At 39.3% G+C, this 22,248-nt stretch overlaps 1 protein-coding gene across 2 annotated transcripts; it reads right to left on the bottom strand.

Moving 5' to 3' along the window:
• LOC104606173 (cyanidin 3-O-glucoside 7-O-glucosyltransferase (acyl-glucose)-like) lies at window positions 1-17,710 on the bottom strand. Of its 2 annotated transcripts, XM_010271252.2 has the most exons (12): window positions 17,446-17,710; window positions 17,241-17,304; window positions 16,201-16,259; window positions 3,351-3,426; window positions 2,799-2,870; window positions 2,597-2,684; window positions 2,239-2,497; window positions 1,584-1,699; window positions 1,254-1,474; window positions 1,014-1,145; window positions 466-556; window positions 1-370 (listed from the first exon to the last, which is right to left on the bottom strand). In XM_010271252.2, the coding sequence occupies exons 1-12, from the start codon at window positions 17,575-17,577 to the stop codon at window positions 151-153; spliced, it is 1,530 nt and encodes a 509-aa protein (XP_010269554.2). In that variant the 5' UTR covers window positions 17,578-17,710; the 3' UTR covers window positions 1-150. The 2 variants fall into 2 exon arrangements, with proteins under 2 accessions (XP_010269554.2, XP_088760127.1); XM_088904001.1 differs by lacking the exons at window positions 2,597-2,684; window positions 2,799-2,870 and having other exon boundaries at window positions 2,239-2,483.
• Window positions 17,711-22,248: the final 4,538 nt, after the last annotated feature.

The following is a 22,248-nucleotide window of genomic DNA, read 5'->3' as shown; positions in this document are numbered from 1 at the left end:
CTTAGTAAAGGAGGTTTCAGAGATAATTCCCTGAAAATAGTTTATTAACTTCTTTCCATATTAATTAACAAACTGTATGACGTGGTTTCAGATGATGCCCTATTCTTGGACTCTTAGTTACATGAACCATACGCCGAGAAAAATGATGAACTACTCTGCAGATGAATAGGATTTGGCCCTCATCCTCCATGTCTTGATGCTTTTGTTCTTGAGGAAATTGGAGTACCACTGTGCTGATAATTTGGGTTGTCTCCTAAACTCGTTATGGAAGTCCACATGAACAAGCCCATAACGTGTCTGATACCCACTAAGAACCTCAAACACATCTAAGAACGACCAAACAAAGTACCCTTTGGTGTTTGATCCATTCCTACAAATTAAAACCATAAACAAAGTTAGAATCCTTCCAAGAGAAAGCAACCCCATATTCTGAGATGATGCTCAAATAACCCATCAGAGTTCCACCTTATGGCATTAAACATGCTTTCCATGAATCCATTCATGTAATCTATCCTGGCTGTGTCGTTAAGCGTCTCGTTTCTTGGCGCACCATAACCTGATCACAGATGAGATGACAATTAAGAAAAGTTCTTGGTGGATATATAGTGTGTTGCAGAGAGAGATTGATTGATTGGTGATTGTGTTAATGTGATGAGAGTCATGGGATGTTTCCCTAGGCATATATGAAGCAATGCTGAACCGCAGTTGATCCGGACGGTTAAACCGTTTGGCCAAGGAATTGTCCAGGCAATTTGTCTCATTTTACCCTAAACTTGATACTTGACCAAAAACCATTGAATTGGTCAATGACCTATTGACTTGGGTGATCGAATTGTTGACCTATTCGACAGTTTTAACTATTTTTCATTTCAATTATTGTTTTTAATTTTTTGCCAGATTGGGTCGTCTGTTCAAACCTAACAGTTGAACCTTTGACCCAAAAACTGATGGCTAATTAAAATGATTCCAATTTTGGGTCATTTTTTAAAACATTGTGATGAAGGCATATTTACCATTTTCTTGAACATAAACGGGAGGGTTGCCATAATAGTTCTTGAAATATTGAAGCAATTCCTGCAAGCCATCTGGGTTGAAGGTCGGAGAATCTGGTGAGAACCCACCCGAGGGTGTGCTATCTTTATTCACTGCAATTCATTAATTGTTGAGGAGAGTTAAAAGATTTGTTGTTTCCACAAACATCATCTAGATATATGCTCTAGAATATTACTGATCAAAAGCGTCGAGAATGGAACCTGAAAACTTTACAGCCATGTCTAGATTGAAATCTGGAGGTCTTATGGTCGATTTGTTGGAGTCATCTTGAATGTAAAATGTGAAGTAGTGATTCAAACCGATAAAATCTGATGACCCTTTTACAAGTTGAGATTGGCGTTTAGTGAAGGATGGGAGCCTTGTCCCAACTCTCTTCTTCATGATCACAGGGTAGTCTCCGAACACCAGAGGATTGACAACCCTGCATGCAGTTTCATGCTTGATCAACCCAAACGAGCTGCTTCAATTCTCAGGATGTAAGCTAGTTTGATGCATGAAGAGAACAAGTACTATTGTTTCTATTAACTTACCAACCGTTGAAGAAATCAATGGCTCTTTGCGACGCTACAACGTCTGCAGGGGAGTTTGTCATAGGACTACACCAGAAGGCATACACGTTTAAGCCTATCCAACCATTTTGCTTGGCCTGCAAAATACAACCAGTGCTTAGTTCCTTGGTTTCGATCGATATGAAGTCCTATCTTATTTTGTTGGATTTAGGTAGCTCCATTTTGGATCTTCAGATTGAATCAGATAATAGGACCTCATCAAAAATTGAATCGAATTTGGATCACTCTTTTATCCAATCTGAGAGGATTCGAACAGAGATATACACATATTTATTTATTTATTTATATAAATATAACATATACACATATATATTGTACTTTTGTAAATTTGTTATATTATCTTTTATAAAAAACATGTATATATGATTAAAATAGTTGAAAAGATATTTGTTTATTTTTATTTTTTTTATTTAAATCGTTATATTTTATTTTTTGTTTAATAATTTATTAATTTTTTAAAAAATTAAATTGAAGCAGATCAAATTCAAATATCCAACATCCTTCAAATCAATATTTGTGAGATCCAATCGAATCGGGTCTACTGTTCATAGTTTGCATCCCTATTGGTTTGTCATTCCTTTCATCAAGATTCAGAGGTAATTAAGAAGGCACTCACTTGGTATTTTTGTCGGTACAATGCAACAGCTGATGCATGGGCTAACAAAATGTAATGCACTGCAGTGTAGGGCTCCACAGAGGAGTTTCCAGCTGAGCAGTTGAAGACACCACCCGGAAACGAGCACCGCCGGGGAGGGAATTGTCCGGTGTCATAGGATGCAATAGCCATGACATTGGGCTCATTGATGGTGGTCCAGTAGGAGACCCTGTCACCAAATTCTCTAAAGCAAACATCTGCATAGGCTGTGAAGTCATCCCTGTTTTAAAATTAAATCAAATACTCTTATATACACAAACAAACCCTAAACCCTAAGTCCTAATCCAATGTTAAAAAACAAGTATCACAAGGAACTAACACAATATTGGGGCTCAACCATCCTCCATATTCATCCTCTAGTATTTGGGGAAGATCCAAATGGAAGAGGGTAGCGTGTGGTTCAATCCCTATTTGGTCAACATGAAAGAAGTTAAAGAGAGAAATATTGTTATATATACCGTCTGACCAAGAGCCTATCATCAAGTAATTGGATTGGCGAGTCAATCCTATATTAGCCTTACCATGGGCAATCAGTTCATTAATCAGATTGTTGTAATACTCGAGGCCTTTTGGATTAACTGCTCCTCTTCCATCTACCACCGTCAAACACAATACTTTGTGTCATATATCAAACAATATAAGCTTATACGTACTAATATGAAATTATTGAAGTGGGGCTAACTTTGGCTGTTGGGAGCCAACATTATAGGCTGTTGAGATTATTTTTGGAAATTGGATTCAGTCAATGCAGAACCCGTTTCAACAGTTATTATATTCTTGTATTGGGAATATCTTCCCATGAAATAAAGTATAGAAGTATGGAGATATTTTTAATGAAATAAAGCATTATAGGCCTTGCAGTGACCGAAGCCGATTTTTGGATTGGACATTTCGTGTTTTTAGATTGGACATGTTCACTGATTCACACCCATGTCTATGTTATTTGTCGATAGTAAATAGAGCAATTATTATTTTACCCTACTCTCATGATAACGTGACATTTCCAAGAATATTCTCTACGCCAACAGACAAAATATTTCCATCGAAGTGAGGGCTTGAGGCCGGATACATACTTGGGAGGAGTCTTGACCAAGATATGGAGAACCTATAGCCTTCAAGACCTATTTCACTCATGATCTTGACATCTTCCTGCAAGGTTTGTAAATGGAGAGATGAGAAATACTCCTTTTGAGATAGACCATTAACAGAATTAGGGCATTACTTATTTTCAATGATCAAATTAATCATGATCTTTTGTTTAGGCTCAGTTTGGGAAGAGTACAAATGTAAATTTCTAGAGTGCAAAATCTTATATTTTATATTATTTTGTATGTATTTACAGTATACATATTTGTATTTGTACCCCTTCCAAACTGAACCTTAATGATCATTGAAAAAAGAAAATAAGTAAAAAAAAAACAAAAAATATTTTTTGTTTTTTCCTTCAACGTTAAGGTCCCAAAGCTCATTTTTAGATGAAGAGATGAACCCCCAAATCTCAAATGGACTGATAGTGCATGCAAAGATTTCATCATCACACAAATTTGATTTATGGCATGACTTAAATGAAGGGGTATTATAGTAAATTTGCAAGAAACCACTAATCCCTAGCAGTAGGGGTTCTACTTGGGAGCTTTGGGTTGGGTTGAGGGTGAACCCAGGCCCAACCCTAAGAAGCTAAGATTGGTCTCAGGCCAGGCCCAAATGGAGCTTAGCTCAACACAACTTAGGTTGGGTTGGGCTGGGACTACGTAAATTGATCAGGTTTGAGGAAATCCTATTGATCTGAGTGGCCAGATGCCCTCAATTCAGAATAACCTTCGTGTATGGATAAATCTTACAGCCGATGGCAATAGCCTACACCAATGGGTAAATATCTTTGACTCGTCTCCCATCCTAGGCCTATTAACAGTTAATCAAACTAATACCATGTCAGCAAGTTATTTGCTTGGTGTGATCAAAATTTGGCAAGGTAGTTGAAAAAATCCGAGCAACTAATCTTACCTTGTGGGACACTTGTCCCTTGATCCAAGAGGCTGAACAAGTCTAGGAGGTTGGTATAATCTCGGATAAGAAGGGCTCTCCCTTCTAACAGTAAATTTTAGTACAATTGAGTGCTGGAAGTCCCATTACAAATAGGGAGAATGACTGATCAGTCCAGGTCAGAATTTTCTAACCCCACCATACAGGGGATGAATCCTGGCCGTGAATTGATGCCAAATTCACGGGCAGGATGTGGTTTAGGGGGGGGGGGGGGGGCGAGTAGTAGAGTATGGGGGTTGTAATTCAGATTTCTGTATTGGGTTGCAGTGTACTTAACCCTTATAAATATGGGCTTCTAGTTTAACAAAGGTACAGCACATGTTATGAGAAAAACCTCTCTGGCCGGCTGCCTCCTTGGGTCAGAGATCGTCTTCAATCAGTGCAAGGCCCATTTTAACATTTTTTGAACAGACTTTACAGCCTTGCATTGGGAATACCTCCGTACTTCTGTACTTTATTTCATGGAGAGATATTCCCAATGCAAGGCTATGATGTCTGTTCGAACGGACTTTGCACTGACTGAACCCGGTTTCCTTGGGTCATAATCACATCCTTTGGCTTTGTATTAGAGAATCTGTACAAGTGTCACAGTCCACTGCTATTATTAGAATATATTTTTGTAGGGTCTTTGAAATCTATAATTTTTTTTGTACAACCATCTTTTATAGGGCTTTAAAGCCCGCAATAGAGTCCAACTTAGGAGTAGAATGGATTAAAAATGTTGATAAATTTCATTAACAAATGCATATGTGCATGTTTGATACATATGTACATATATGTGTATGTTTATTCAGGGTGCTCATGGTTCAATTCAGTGGGCTTATTTTTAAAACCGAACCAAGGTTACCAGTTTTCCATTGAAACCAAATCGGATCTGATCGGTTAACCGGTTGATCAGTTCGGTTCATCGATTCATTAGTTTTTTATTATTTACAATATATATTATAAAAAATATGTAAATATATATAATAAAACACTAGAAATATATATAAAATATTATATTTTAAATAATAAATAATATATTATATACTATAAATATATAACCCATATTTATTAATTCATAATGTATAGAAAATATAAAATATATATAATATACATAAAATATATATAAATATATGTATAGTGGTCGGTTTAGTTAACCACTGGTTTTCTATTTCGGTTAACCGAAACCAAATCAATGCCATCAGTTTTTTTTTAAATATCGAACTACGGTTGGTTCAGTTAACTGGATTTTCAGTTCAGTTTCGATCAATTCGGTTTTTCTTGCTCGCCCCTAATATTTATGTATATATAATTAGAAATGACATTTTTATATAGATATATCTGTACTTGTTTGGGTGGACTTGGATTGGACCGAGCGCAAACTACCCAAGGCCTTAATCCAAGGCCAACCCAAGTTCAGGTCAGCCCTGAATTTTCTGACGTCCAATCCCTGCAAAAGATTAGGGATGGCAATTTTTCCCATTTCCCTGATCCCTGTGGGGATCCGCCCCAAATGGGGTGGGGATGGGGATGATTTTCCCCCCATAGGGACGGGGATGGGGAAATTTTCATCCCCATTAGTGGGGACGGGGAGAGCACTCCCCGCCCCGCAGGGACCCCGATCCCTGCCCATGGGATCCCCACTAATATATATGTATATATGTATGTATACGTTATATATGTAAACATATGTCTATAAATTAATGTTTTAAAAATATGGTTGAATATGTTTGAATCTTTTTTAATAGATTGTAAATTTTAATTATTATTTTTTTATTTTTTAAATAAAATAAAAAAACAAAAACAAAATTTTTAGCATTATAAAAAATTACGAGGAAAGGGGATCCCCGTGGGGATGTGGATGGGGATAACCTTGTCCCCGTTAGCAGGGACGGGGATGGAGATTTTCGCGGGGATGGGGATGGGGAGAGGCTCCCCGTCCCCGCCCCGTTGCCATTCCTACAAAAGATCCATTAGGCTTGGGTTGAAGTTCTTTTCTCGGTGGATGCCAAAACCACATCTTCAATCTCATCTTTTAAAAGTTTATAAAAAATTATCTTTGAAGAGTTCCAGCTTTTTTCTAAGGTTTTAAAAATTGATTCAAAGACCGAACTGCTTTGGTGTCCAGTTTCTAAATTTATGATTTGACCGTCCAATCCGAATGAATCAGCTCTAAGTTTCCAAGTTTGGTGTCCAGTTTCTAAGTTAATGGTTTCTCTAGGCGAAGAGAAACCACGATCTGGGACTCCAAGTCATTACTTAGGTGGTGTCTATGTGTCAATTAGTTGTTCCAAGATGCAATGTGTCATGATGTCATTGGAGAGCCAAATCCGCCCTCATCAATTGCCCCCCACTCCCGAGCTGAGAGTAGCTCGGCGAAGGGAGGAAATTGCTCCTTTTGGCCTAAGATGACTGATTCAATCAGTTCGTAGTCGTGAGCATTGGTCTAATTTACTTCTCAGATCGGAATAGTTTGAGTGTTTGCTACCTTAGCAGGACCTCACTATCTTGATTCTCGGGGCACGAGAGCAAACTCATCCTCTCGAGGAAAGGTGAAGCAGGTACCCCGAGGACATCTACCTTATTAGGGATGTAACCGTCAAGGGGTTCTGCAATCTGACCATTACCTCGAGAGTGAAGCTTACCATGTTGTCCTCAAAGGGGGGTTCTAACTATGTGACTGCTTTATTAGGTCGCTCCACCTAGGTAGACTTTGACGTAGTGTCACTCGAATTGGTTCTCAAAAGAGTAGCCAAAGAGTTCGACCCAGAGCCTAAAACCGAGGTAGAGGTCTACTGTGAAGAGATTAACCAAGTTTGCGTTTGTCATGGTGCCCAACTGGTATGCCGAATAGGTGTTGCATTTTGTCCTCCACTCCATTTCATAAAAGTTTTCTAAGTGTGGATTACCCCGAGTGGCCAAATTGTATGCACATCGATGAGGCTAAACATGAACTGCTTTTTTATTTTGCCCATGCCAAAGAGGCGACTAGGTATATGCCCAAGCTGACGTGGATAAGTGTGGATTACTAACAAAGTGTTGGGCTAACGAGCTAGGCTCTAATAGGAATAACCCGATCTCAATGTACGCCGAAGTGAAAAGACCTTGTAGAGTATGTGCTCGTCCTAACTGCGCATAAGCTATTTTTTTATTTGCCCATACCGAAGAGGCGACTGGGTCTCAATGTGGTGTTGAGGTCTTTTATCAGCTCGGCACCTTATCTCTTGGGCTCTGAGAGCGACTCACGGTCCACTCTCCTTACCCTTATTTAGCTGACGTGTGACCTGACCTTTCCGCCTAAGCGGGTGGTCATTTTGTAGTAACTTCTCATATGGCAACTTCTACATCATCCCGTGGGATTATCTTCTTGGGTGAGTGCTTGCGAGACCACAACATACATGTTCTGCCCCCCTTGCGAGGGCATAATGTTGTTGTCAGTGTGAGTTAGCAGTTCAAGGCCACAGCTGCACAACATTAGCCTCATTAGTGACACCAGTCATCCACTCCTATAAGAAGCCACTGAGAGCTCGACCTACGGGGGTAGCACTACTGACTTTAGGTAACTAGCTCGCATGGGAGCCTTGGAAGGCATGACCTGCAAGGGCGTCCATGCAATCCGTTGGCCGCCAACTCCTGTGGAAGCCACGAAGAGCTCGTCTTGTAGAGGCGACCTCGCGAAATAGGGCTGATGAGGCCTCGTCCTAGCTGATTGCTATTGAGGATGAGTTGAGGATGTTCTGTTGTTGTCTACACCAGGCTTCTCCCATGCTCAGATCTGGAAATTCATACTTCATTTCATAGAACTACTACGCTTCAATCCTGGCGGGAACCACTGATGGCTCTACCGCGGGGAGAGGGGCATTCACATACAGTAACGGTGCATTTATCTAGGGCACTAGGGATGCTGAGTTTGGCCTGAACTTGTCTGCTTGTCACATGGGAGTTCTCTAGGTTCATCATAGGTGTTTTTGTCTCCCAATAATCAGTATTCGTTCTAGGTGTTTATGCTGCTCAAAAGTTCCTTTGAGTTCATAAAAAATGAAAATTAAAAAGTGAAAACTTTTGTTTCTAAAAGGTGAGATCTTAGCTTTTTGGAAGAAGAGGACTTAGCCTTTTAGAAGGTGAGAACTTAGCTTCTTGTGGTGTTTCCCACAAACGATGCCAATTGATGGTGCACGATCTGGATACTCCTAGCTGGATGGCGATCCGAACTCCAATTGGGCGGCGAGCTAGATTAATATGCAAAACAGTGGATCAGAGAACCCGGGGTGGCTAACCCGGCGAGGTCGCTTCGATGGTTAAGTCAATACATATGCTGTGAATGCGAGCTGAATGCTTGAGAGCTTGAGTGCTAGTGAGTAGAGTAATCACGTGTACCTCTCTTTTTTCTCTCCTCCCTGGGTCTTTGGGGTTGGTGCTTTTATATAGGCATTGTTCAGTGTGAGCCTCACGCACTGCATTCGAGATTCTCGAGAGATCGTGCCTAACCGGTCTGAAATCCTTGGAGGTAAACATCATGCACGTTGACCACCCTCCGGAACATTCGGTACGTGGGCCAACTTCCAAGAATCGTGGGAGTGTCAGAATATGCATGCCGAATTTGTTAGTGAGCACGTCTCGCAGGTCGCCACCTAGACCTCAGTCAGGCCGGCACGCCCTCGAGGGAGGTTGCTCCTTGCATCGAGGTCACTTCGGCTAGTGATGAGGTGCTGTAGATCGGCTCTGGATGAGGTGCTTCTAGCCAACCTGAGTTGTGGTCGAGGTCGCCAGGTCTAGAAGAAGAGAAACCATGATCTAGGACTCCAAGTCATTGCTTAGGTGGTGTCTATGTGTCAACTAGTTATTCCAAGATGCTATGTGTCATGATGTCATTGGAGGACCAAATCCGCCCTCATCAATTCCATCAAAATCTGTATGCACGTGACACCACATAACATATAATTCTTTTAAAACCCAACCCGCCCTCATCACTTCCCCTGTTCCTGTCTTCAACTTTCTCTTTTTTGCCTTTACCGTTGGAGGTGCAGCAATAGCTCCAGCACCAGCACACCACCAGCTCTGACATAAAAACTGCTAACGTCAAGCGGTTGAACCCATTTCCACTATTCGGCACCATTGCCAGCATCTCAGTTTCTTCTTGACTCACATGGATCTTCCCTCGAAGATTAACGACGACGATTACTTTAGGGTTCGAGTGATAGGTGAGGATATGTAGATCGCAGCAGTTAAAGAAGAAGATATCCAGGTTCCTTTGCAACAGTTGCATTTGGATGTTTTGAGAGGTTTGAGAGTGAGAGATGTAAAAGACAAGGGAAGAGGAAGGTTGAAGAAGCGGGAACCGGAGATCACCTATCCATCTCCGACACAAGCGACACCACCAGTGGATCTTCCCACGGACCCCTCCACCTTGTGATGAAAGTGCATTGGTTAAGATGAGAATCTGGTGAAATTCTTCTCATCATTGTAGATCCTTCTCAGTTTGAACTCTTGCCTACACCTTGATAGTTGCACATGCTCCACTCGCACATGGACCATCTTCCTAATAATCCTGTTTCCAATCTGTTTATTGACTTCGACACCGATGGTGCACTTGGTAGCGTCCCAGCCCCTACCAGTGCGACTGTGATAAAACATTGTGAGGCATGCCCTTGTGAACTGCGCCATTAACCTTGATATCGACGTAGTCCCCAATCTTGTTGGTTCGGAGGTATGTCGACAGAGGGATGTAACCCTTCTTCCTGAAGGGCCGTGAAAATAGATCCCTCATTCCTGACCGGAGTTTGTGTTTCGCTGGCATCCTTTCCTTCTTCGATCAAAGTCCTTTCTCCAAAAATAGTACCGTATTATTGTACCAGTGGATGTGGATCCCGACTCTTCGATCTTCCCTCGTATACCCTTCTGATGGAGCTCTTAGTTATGAACATATGGATTCATATTCAACACCTTGTTATGGTAGATAAAAGGGAGGGGTTAGGATTGGATTAGGAGACTCCGCTGTGTTAGGATTGAATTAGGAGTAGGAGTCTCCGTTTTCTTTGTATATATCTTCTAATCCTTATCTTGTATATTTGAGATAGGAAAGATAGGTTTGAACTTGAATTCCTGTAAACTTAGGAGATTCAATGGCAGTATATATATATCTCTGAATTCTCAATGAATGAAATACACAAAAAAAGCATAAACCAGAAAAGCTATGTCGTCTTTCATGGTATCAGAGTCACGAAACAGGAGCAAGAGGTATGTGTTCCAAGACCTCTGGAGATCAGCGGTGGCAGCAACGATTGTTCGGCACCAACAAAGGACAAGTGATCAATAGCGACACTCTTTCTTGTTTCGTCGAGGCCGCCTGCACCCATGGTTTCTAAACTGTTCACCATCACTGTTCATCGTCTCCTTCGTTGAACAATCGCAGCACTCCTTGTTTCTGGAGATCAGCGGTCTGTGTTCCAAGACCTCTAGAGATCAGCGGCGGCAGCAACGATTGTTCGGCGCCGGCAAAGGACCAATAATCAGCGGCGACACTCTTCCTTGTTTCGTCAGGGTCGTCTGCGCCTGTGATTTCTGAATTGTTCACCACCACTATTCATCGTCTCCTTCGTTGAACAGCGGCGACACTTGTAAAACAGACCAGTGATCAGCGGTGGCAACGACGATTGTTCGGCGCCGGCAAAGGACAAGCCTTGCACACCAGATACAATTTGGCACTGTGTTTCAAGAACTCATTCTCCCTTCTACAAAACTTCCGATCTTCCCCTTCTTCAGCGTCTTCATCCACTTCATCTTCGTCGTCCTCAATTTTGTCCGCTTCTGCTTCGACGTTAGTCGCAATTTTGTCTGATTTCTCTTCCACAGCAGGAATATCAGAAATCTCTGGCAACGATGGCTCCTCTGTGGTTCCGTTATTGACCCCCGGCCATGACTTTGCTTGAGAATTAATTCGAAAACAAAGAGTAGGGTTTTTAGAAGCTTGGAGCATGCTAAGAGAAGAGAGGGGGGGGGTGTATTGTCTCTCTCCGATCTTCGCCTTCAGTTTTTTTTTCTTTGGACGGTTCTTCTTGTACGAGTAACAGAGAACTCAGGGATTCATTCTCAATCAGAACATTCTGATTTTTTTCTGGCGAGTCGAAGTTCTGCGGCAGGTTTTAGGGAGATCCAGAAATCGGTTCTTTGTCTTTTGTGGCGATTCTACCGCCAATTGTGGGTTTTCAGACACAGTAGTCGGTATGGCTGAAAACAAAGGAAAAGAACAGGGTGAACAGAAACAAGGAGCAGGGGCAGGAGGAAAAAGTCGTGGTGGCCAAGTTAGGGCCAATACAGCCAAAGTCTCTGCGCAAGGCAATGCATCTCAAGGAGAATCAATCGATGCAGACAAGACTGGGTTAAATGGACTAAGTAGTGAGCAGTGGAACATGTTACTCAACCTTTTGAACACACAAAAAGAGGGGAGTCAACAACTAAGTAGAAAGTGAAAATTGTCAGAATGGATAATAGACACAGGGCTTCTCATCATATGACAGGAAGCCTCGAGTCTATGAGAGACATAAAGAACGTCATTCCATGCTCTGTCGGGCTGCCAGATGGGAAAGCGACAATAGCAGAGAAAGAAGGCACAGTGCGCTGGACGACCATCTGAAACTGACTAATGTTTTATATGTGCCTAGTTTGAATTGCAATTTAATTTCTGTGTCGCGATTGATTGAGGAGTTGAATTGTGTTGTTTAGTTCACTAATAAATTATGTGTGATACAGGACCGAACTACGAGAATGTTGATTGGAGCGGGTGAACAGCGAGAGGGACTCTATTATTTCCGGAGCATTGCATCAGCAAGAGCAATGAAGACTACAGAGATCAGGACGTGTGATATTTGGCATCAAAGGTGAGGGCATCCTTCTCATAAAATTGTTAAGTTGCTGCCTTTTGTTAGTACTAAAAATAATAAGGATGACAGTATTAAGGGTTGTGATATATGCTTCCGAGCTAAACAATGTCGAGAAGAGTTTGTTTCTAGCAATAATAGAGCATCCGCTATTTTTTAGTTAATTCATTGTGATTTATGGGGTCCTTATAGAACTACAGCTTCTTGTGGTGCTCATTATTTCTTGACAATAGTAGATGATTTTTCTAGAGGTGTTTGGATTTATCTTCTGATTGATAAGACGGAAGTGGGATGAGTTCTTCGAAATTTTTTTGCTATGGTTGAAAGGCAATTTAACAAATCTATCAAAGTGGTTCGTACTGATAATGGGACTGAGTTTGTCTGTTTGGCTAGTTATTTTGCTCAGCATGGTATTATTCATCAAACCACTTGTGTCGGGACCTCTCAACAAAACGGGAGGGTTGAACGCAAACACCGCCACATACTCAATGTTGCCTGAGCATTGCGCTTTCAAGCTAGCATGCCTATTCATTTTTGGGGGGAATGTGTATTGACCGCATGTTATTTGATCAATCGGACACCGTCCATTCTGTTGAAGGGAAAGACTCCCTATGAAGTTTTATTTGGGCGACGTCCTTCTTATGATAATGTGCGAGTTTTTGGTTGCTTGGCTTATGCGCACAATCATGGACATGGAGGGGATAAATTTGTCAGTCGAAGCAGACGGTGTGTTTTTGTTGGGTATCCTTTTGGAAAGAAAGGATGGAGCTTGTATGATTTAGAGTCCAGCACATTCTTTGCATCCAGAGATGTTACCTTTTTAGAGGATGAATTTTCTTATGCACGCAAAGAGGATGAACAGCCAAACAAAGCACAAGGCCAATTTCATTGTGGAATAGGTGGGACAGATGAGGTGTTGGTGCCGTCCACTTATTCACCTGGACAAGCAAATGGCGAGATGGAGATTGACTAGCGAGGCGAACTCGCTGAAGAAGGAGTCCGTGCAGAAGAAGGAACCCGCGTAGACCCGAATGCAAATGCTGGTGAATCCATGCATTCTTGTGATGCCACCACAGAAAATGTAAGCAAAGACAGTCCTGACGTCAAGGGGTGGCAATGTTGTGCAACAGCAGCACTCTGAATCCCATTTGGGGTGTGGGCATCAATTGAAACAACAGTCCACAAGGTTAAGAGACTATGTGCTTCACACCACACAGCACTTGAGTCCCTCTCTGCGTCCCTTTGCAAGCTCACTCGGCCAATCACATTCTGCAGGTAGTCCTTACCCCATAGATAACTATGTGAACTGTAACAATTTTTCTTGTCGACATCGTGCTTTCTTGGCAGCTATTACTGCAAGGGTTGAACCTACTTCTTTTGTTGAGGCCGTAAAGGATGAAAAATGGAGGGATGCTATGCAAAAAGAATACAAGCACTTGAAAATAATCAAACATGGACTGTAGAGCCTTTGCCATCCGGAAAACGAGCCATAGGATGCAAATAGGTGTATCAAATCAAGTATAACGCTGATGGGACAGTGGAAAGATATAAAGCTCGTCTCGTGATTTTTGGGAACAAGCAGGTTGAGGGAATTGATTATAATGAAACTTTTGCCCCTGTTGCAAAAATGGTTACTGTCTGTACCTTCCTTGCAGTCGCTGCAGCTAGAAATTGGGAGCTTCATCAAATGGGCGTACATAACGCATTCTTGCATGGTGACCTTCATGAGGAAATCTACATGCGAATGCCTTCGGATTTTCAGTCAGATAAACCAGGTATGGTGTGTCGATTGCGAAAATCTCTGTATGGTTTGAAACAAGCGCCGAGATGTTGGTTTGCTAAATTAACCGCAGCCTTGAAGACATATGGGTTTTAGCAATCATGTTCAGATTACTCCCTTTTCACCTTTCATCGGGACAGGGTGCATGTGCTTGTTCTCGTGTATGTGGACAACATTATACTGTCAGGTAATGATCGTATGGCGATTCAAGTCTTCAAGAAATATTTGAGTGACTGCTTCCATATAAAAGACTTGGGACCATTGAAATATTTTTTGGGCATTGAAGTTGCCCGAAACTCAACAGGAATTTTTTTGTTTCAACGTAAGTATGCTTTGGATATTATCTCTGAAGTTGGATTACTTGGTGCAAAACCTACTCCTTTTCCTCTGGAGCAGAATCACAATCTCGCATTGATAGATGGGCCCCTCTTATCTAATCCTGAGCGATACAGACGCTTGGTGGGGAGGCTTATTTATCTCTTAGCAACGCGTCCAGAGTTGTCTTATTGTGTGCATGTTCTGTCCCAATTCATGCAGCAGCCGCAAGAAAGACATTAGGAGGCTGCATTGCGAGTGGTGCGCTACTTGAAAGGAAATCCTGGTCAAGGAATTCTCTTGCGTTCAGATTGTGACTTGTAGTTATATGCATGGTGTGATTCAAACTAGGTGAGTTGTCCTTTGTCCCGACGTTCCTTGTCTGGGTGGTTTATTCTGCTTGGGAAATCGCCGATTTCCTAGAAAACTAAGAAACAACACACTGTGGCTCGTTATTCAGCGGAACCAGAGTATCGATCTATGGCCACGACCACGTGTGAATTAAAATGGCTGAAGGGATTGTTATTGGCTCTTGGAGTGACGCATTCGAACCCAATGCGATTATATTGTGATAGTCAGGTAGCCTTGCATATTGCAGTAAACCCAATGTTTCATGAGCGTACGAAACATATTGAAGTTGATTGCCATTTTATTCGTGATGAGATTCAAAATGGTTGCATTCATCCTACTTATGTGTCGACTACCATTCAGTTTGCTGACATTTTTACAAAGGCACTGGGTCGCAGAGATTTTGAGTATTTTCTCCGCAAGTTGGGCATTCACAATCTGCATGCTCCAACTTGAGGGGGGGTGTTAGGATTGTATTAGGATTGGAGTAGGAGTCTCCAGGATTAGGAGACTCCGCTGTGTTAGGATCGAATTAGGAGTAGGGGTCTCCGTTTTCTTTGTATATATCTTATAATCCTTATCTTGTATAGTTGAGATAGGAAAGATAGGTTTGAGTTTGAGTTACTGTAAACTTAGGAGATTTGATTGCTGTATATATATATATATATATCTGAATTCTCAATGAATGAAATACACAAAAAAAGCATAAACAAGAAAAGCTTTGCCGTCTTTCAGGAGGGGAGAAATAGGGAAAAGAGAAGGGCTTCAAACGGGTGAGTGATTTTTGTTGGGCTGATGGAGAAGTTACAGACAACATCTGTGAGAAGAAATGAGGTTGGGGGATGATAACAGTATTTTCCGTGGATTTCATAGGGGATGATTCCACCAACCTAATTACCGATATCAGGTACATTCTTCATCCCCGGTTGTAGATCCAAATTCTAAATTCCACCCTTCATTGTTCCATTGTTCACTAGCGGCACAACCACAGTCCCTCCCTCTCTCTCTCTCTCTCTCTCTCTCTCTCTCTCTCTCTTCTTTTTCTATTTCATTGTGAAAATTTGAAAGAAAATAAAGGGTAAAATAGTCTTTTTAATCATTCCTTTAACTATGTTAATGGCAAAGTTTTAGACAATTGTCTGAAAACTTAGGGAATACTTTAAGACAATAGATAAACATTAAGGGTACAGTCTGTCAAGTAATAATAAGATATTTCATTATTCTTTTAGATTTTGAAGTATTTTAATATAAATAAAATAGTTTTTAATTAAATAAAAAATATGAGGGCCAGGCTCAGGCTCAGGCTCGGGCCTGAGCATATTTTATTAACATAAAGGCAAAGCCCGGCCCAATACAGAGTTTTAAAGAAGGCAAAGTGGGCTCAAAAATTATATAAATGATATTTTTGGCATTTTAAAATGTTTATACAAATATGTCATAACGTGTAAGTCTTTCTACTTGAATGCTATCATACGAACCCTTATAAGTATCATCATCCCACTACCTGTAATTTTCTGGAAAAAAGAATCTCATAATTAATTATTTAATTTGAACATGAAGAGGACTAACGAGGATTACCTTGTATTTATGGTATCCATTAGCTGCTTCATCTCCCGTGCTTTTGTCCGGCATCTTTCCTGAGATGTTGGAATCAAATCAAACCATGATTAATTTAGGAAGCATTCTATAATATGAACGTTTTTGTTTTTATTTGTTTTCGATATCGCTACATCAGCAAAACCAAAATCTGTTTTAAGCTTATAAGTTGGTTAGATTTTAAAAAACAATATATGTTTTTGGAGCCAGCATCAAAATGATGTATTTTAAATTAAAAACAATTTTTTTAGTATAAAAATTATATGATTTATGGAACATGATTTTGAATAACCAGTTATAATCATGTTTTTGAAACTAAAAATTCAAGAACCCATCGTTTTTTGTTGCAGTTTTAAGAACAAAAAACACAAATACAACCAAAAACATGTTGGTTTTAATTTGTTTTTGATTTTGAATAACCTCTATAATCGTGTTTTTGAAACTAGAAATTCAAGAATCCACTGTTTTTTGTTTCAGTTTTGAAAACAAAAAACTCACACAACCAGAAATATGTTGGTTTTAATTTGTTTTTGATTTTGAATAACCAGCCATAATCATGCTTTTGAAACTAGAAATTCAAGATCCGACCACTTTTTGTTTCAGTTTTGAAAACAAAGAAAAAACACATACACAACCAGAAACATGTTGGTTTTAATTTGTTTTTGGTTTTGAATAACCAGCTATAATCATGTTTTTGAAACTAAAAATTCAAGAATCCATCGTTTTTTGTTGCAGTTTTAAGAACAAAAAACACATACACAACCAAAAGCATGTTGGTTTTAATTTGTTTATGATTTTAAAAAACCAGCTATAACCATGTTTTTGAAACTAGAAATTCAAGAACCCACCGTTTTTTATTTCAGTTTTGAAAACAAAAAATGCATACACAACCAAAAACATGTTGGTTTTAATTTGTTTTCGGCAACAGGAAAAACAATTTACGTTATAGAATACCCCGTTAATCATAAAAATTACATGCTGTAAATCTTCAGATAATAAATAGAAGAAAAAGACGGATTCACCTTGGTGAGTGAAGATGTCCCAAATAGAAGGAGCTCTTCCGTCTTCTGCTACTGCACCTTCAGCCTGCATACTCACTCATCAATCATCAAAACCACAGCTATTTCTTCAATTTTCCTATTCTTTTGTTACTTCGACGCTTTTTATGTATATTCTCTTCAGTCAGATAGAGAAATTATGTGATGAAATGGCTAGTTGCAGACAGACCTGATAAGCTGAAGTTCCAGCACCGAAAACAAAGTCGGAGGGGAAGTCGTCTCGGCTAAATTTGGGGCTCTTTTGGCCCAAACCTCCTACTTCTACAGTTAGAAGCAGAAGCAGCAAGGACAGGCTCCACATCTCTTACTCTGACTACTTTTCTACTTTTCTATGCTGAGACTGAAAGAGAGATGTCAATAAAGAAGTTGAGGACAGAAGCAATTATAAAGAATAAACTTTGGAAGAAGGTAGGAGAGGCTTAGATTCATCTTCCGTTGTAAAACTTGATACATCAATGACGAGTAACTTAAAACATGTGGCGAGGGTTATGCGCTGTACGTATACGATAATGCACATGTGGTGGTGAAATATTGGTATAAAATCCAAATTACATAATGGCTTAATAAATAATGACGTGAGATGCAGGGATTCAGGGTGGACTCCGGATCTGTTTTGAGATCCGGACTCTTTCGGGTGGGGATGGAGCAAGGCGTACATGGGTGAACTCAAGTTGGCCCGACTTTACAACAAGGTTCAAAGCATGAAACGTATTGGGTCATATCGACCAATATCAGTGACCCCATTATAGTTATACTCCTACAGTGAATGTTTTGAGGTCTAACCTGATTCAGGGGTAAATGGGTCTTAAACTAATTCCTCTGAACTAATTTGAAAAAAAAAATAAAAAATAAAAAATAAAGGTGCAGCTCAATACAAGCCGATATAGCCTGATTAATAGTTCTGACCTTGCTTTATACTGCATCGGGCTGTATCTATTCAAATTTTGACAAAATCTCAACCCAAGTTCACCTAGGCTTAGTTTGGAAGGAGTATAAATATAAATTTGTACAGTATAAATACATTCAAAATGTAAGGTTTTGCACTTTATATATTTGTATTTATACTCCTTCCATACGGAGCCTAAGTTGCATCCTTATGCCACTGAGAGATTGCACATTGATGGATCGTTTGATCCGGTTATAGGGAATGCTGGATGAGGGTTCATCATCAAACATCCCAATGTCAAATTATTCATTGCAGAAGGCAGTCCATGTTGGGCCCTTAACAGCTATGATGCTGAAATAAGAGTGCTCTTAATGGGCCTTGAAGCAGCAATATCACGTGGCATTAGACAACTTTTGGTCTTTTCTGATAGCTCTACCTTGGTGGATCTTGTAAATATAGATCAGCAAGCTACGCAATGACTCTAGCCGCTCCTCTCATGTAATATTTTCAATGATCATCAAATGAGTCTGACTGTGTCTTTTTTTGCAAAAAAATAAAAAAAAAAATCCTTACATTTTTATTCCACTATAATGGGTCCCACCGTAAGCGAATTTTCTGAAGAGTATCGGTTCCTCTTGGATCCATCGAAAACATTAACCCCCTCTCACCATTCTTTACCTAGGTAAGAAAATGCATAAGAATGCTAACACCAAAGTTAAAAAAAGGATTCAACTATGATAATGGAAAGATATGATATGAGAAAAACTTACAACCAATCCATCATTATCAAAAAAAGAGGTGACCAATCTGGTGGTATACATCAAAATTCAGGGGTGCTGTACGTGATTGGTTAAAGCTATACTTTGCAGTCTCTGTTTATCCATTACTAGTAAAGCTATCTAATTAATGGAGGTTTCACACAATTCCCTGAAAATAGTTTATGAACTCCTTTTCATAATTAATTAGTTGTGAGGTTTGATATGATGCCCTCTAATTAATGGACTCTCAAGCTATGTTTGGGAGTGCTTGTTCGGGTTGGGACCACACTATTAAGCATTTATTGGTGTTTGGGAAAAAAGCCCAACATAAGTGCTTATTTTAAAAATAAGGGCTTATTTTTTAAGCCCAAATTTTCAACTTTTTTTAAGTATTCATACAATAAGTACTTATTCAAAATTTTACTTAGTAAATTTTTAGAATACCAATTATACCCTTTCAATATTGTTACTTTTAGCAACGACATTATTACTTTTACGAAAGCACTATTATGAAAACACTTTTATAAAAGCACTTTTATAGAAGTACTCTTACATGAAAGCACTTTTATAAAAGTATTTTTACATGAAAGTACTTATACGAAGGTTCTTTTATAAGAACACTTTTACAAAAGTACTTTTATAAAAGCACTTTTAAAAAATACTTTTACTTTTATAAAAGCACTTTTACCAAAGTACTTTTGTCAAAGTATTTTTATGAAAACACTTTTACAAAAGCAATTCTACCAAACTACTTTAATTCATTTACTTTGGATTGGATATTTTAAAATTTTGAAAGAAAATGAAGGACAAAAGAGTACAAGTGCTTATTGGAGAAAAAGACCACCAAACGTCCAATATAAATTAAGAGCTTATATTTTAAAATAAGCACTTGAAAAATCTGGGTGCCAAATGTAAATAAGTGTTTATTCGAATAAGTACTTGTTTTTAAACACTTATTTTTAACATAAGCACTCCCAAACATGGCCTTAGTTGTAGGAACCACATACACCAAGAGTAACGATCAAGCCTACTCTAAAGATTAGGATTTAGCCCTGAAACAACTTTGGAGTATAATGGAGGCATACTAATTTACCATTTTCTTGAAATATTCAAGCAGCAATTCCTGCAAGCCAACTAGGTTGAAGGCCATCGGTGAATCTGGTGAGAACTGACTCGAGGATGTCCTATCTTTGTTAACTGCAATTCATTATTGAGATGAAATACACGGGCTGCCATGTTATGCCAGCCCATGGACCTAAAATCCCAGGCCGGGCACAGCCCATACAATCGTGTTGTGCCTGGTGTAGCCTATGTTCCGTCATACTAAGCCGTGTCGAGCTAGCCCGATTTACACCTCTAGGGAAACCTATGTTCTTTTTTTAAATTTATGTGGGGACTAGGAAAAGTTTATTTTCTGAGTACCTATCCTAGGATCTTTTTTTTTTAGGTCTCTAAGATCCTAACTCAAACTTTACTCCACCGGTGAGATTCAAAACTGAGCTCTTCCACCCATGAATGTTGATTCTATTTTACTAATGCTTTTGGGCTTGATAGTTATTCTCTATCCAAGGAATTCCAATCCCATACAAAAGAGGGGCATGTTGGAGATACACATTTGTCATCCAAAAAAAAAAAAACCTAGAAAGTGACCCGAACCAAATTGGACCATGTTGGAAAAAATAGTTACAAGTAGTTGGAGGAGAAACTCTAAGGGGTATCTAAAGACACTATCTTTATAACATTACTAGTGAATGACCCCATACTAAGTATGGGGAATCAGTAATGTTAAATTTACATTATATAATCAATAATGTTAAATTTATATTTATTAATATTTTAAATAATTATTAAAATTTCAAGAAATATTTATTTCAAAAAATAGCTTTTCAATAATTATTAATACATGGATAGTTTTCTTTTGTTATGATATGTAGAGGGTTAATGATTAATTGAGATTGATAGAATGTAGGTAGAAGTGGTTGTGGATAACCACTTTTGCATTTTCTGCATTTTTTTAGGAATGGATTGAAAATGGTGGTAGTGGGTTGTGGGCCTTAGCAGAAACATCTTAGAAAATACCACGTGTCTTTCCAAAAAAAATGAGAATGCCATGTGTCTGAATGGTAGGGGGTTGTAGCCTGGTAGTGGGTTGTAGGTAGGGGTGGATTCGAGCCGAGCCGAGCCGAGCCGAATAATAAGAAGCTCAAGCTCGGCTCGAGACTGTTTTACAAGGCTCGAGCTTGGTTCGAGCCAGAACCTTGAGCTCAAGCTCGGCTAGAGTCAAAAATTCATAAGCTTGAGCTTGGCTCAACTCAAGCTCGATTTTGAGAAAAAATGTTTTATAAAAATAAAAAATTATATATAAAAATATTTTTATTTGATATTTAAAAAATTAAGAATTATAATATTTTTATTATATATATTATTTTCTATAATTTTATTATATATATATATATATATATTCGAGCCGGCTTGCGAGCCTCACGAGCCGAGCTCTAGTAGGCTCAAGCTCGGTTGAAACCGAGTCGAGCCGAGCTTTTCATGAGTCGAGCTCAAGCAGCTCATGAAAAGCTCGGCTCGTTGCCACGTGTCTAGCTTTCTAGAAAATGAGAAACCCACTTGTCTAAATGGTGGAAGTGGGACGTGGGCTTTAACAACAACTTCTCAAAAAATGCCATGTGTTTAAATTTCCAAAAAAAAATGAAAAAGCCACGTGTCTGAATGGTGGCGGTTGTAGCCTGAAAACCTTCCTTATATATATATATATATATATATAACTCAGATTGATAGAATGTAGGCAAAGTGGTTGTGATTAACTCAGATTGATAGAATGTAGGCAAAGTGGTTGTGGATAACCACTTTTGCATTTTCTGCATTTTTTAGGAATGGATTGAAAATGGTGGTAGTGGGTTGTGGGTTTTAGCAGCAACTTCTCAGAAAATGCCATGTATCTAGTTTTCTAGAAAAATGAGAAGGCCATGTGTCTGAATGGTGGGGAGCTATAGCTTGGTAGCAGGTTGTGGGCTTTACTAGGAATTTCTCAAAAATTGCCATGTGTCTAGCTTTATAAAAAATGAGAAGGCCACTTGTCTGAATGGTGGTAGTGGATTATGGGCTTTAATACCAACTTCTCAGAAAATGCCATATGTCTAAATTTGAAAAAGTCACATGTCTAAATGCTGGGAGTTATAGCTTGAAAGCCTTCCTTTAATATATACATACATACATACATACATACATATATATATATATATATATACAGAGAGAGAGAGAGATTAGATTTGCCCCCACTTAATTTTATTGAGTTTGTTATTAGGTTAATTTTATT

This window comes from Nelumbo nucifera, chromosome 4 (assembly GCF_055504915.1).
Source record: "Nelumbo nucifera cultivar China Antique chromosome 4, China Antique-T2T, whole genome shotgun sequence".
NCBI classification, from domain to species: Eukaryota; Viridiplantae; Streptophyta; class Magnoliopsida; order Proteales; family Nelumbonaceae; genus Nelumbo; species Nelumbo nucifera.
This window is presented reverse-complemented; position numbering and strand designations above follow the sequence as displayed.

Coding starts and splice junctions, on each gene's coding strand:
- LOC104606173 (XM_010271252.2), bottom strand. CDS start 17,577: ATGTGGAGCCTGTCCTTGCTGCTTCTGCTTCTAACTGTAGAAGTAGGA. Junction 17,305..17,445: donor CTGGAACTTCAGCTTATCAG/GTCTGTCTGCAA, acceptor GTGAGTATGCAG/GCTGAAGGTGCAGTAGCAGA. Junction 2,498..2,596: donor TGGTTGAGCCCCAATATTGT/GTTAGTTCCTTG, acceptor ATTTTAAAACAG/GGATGACTTCACAGCCTATG.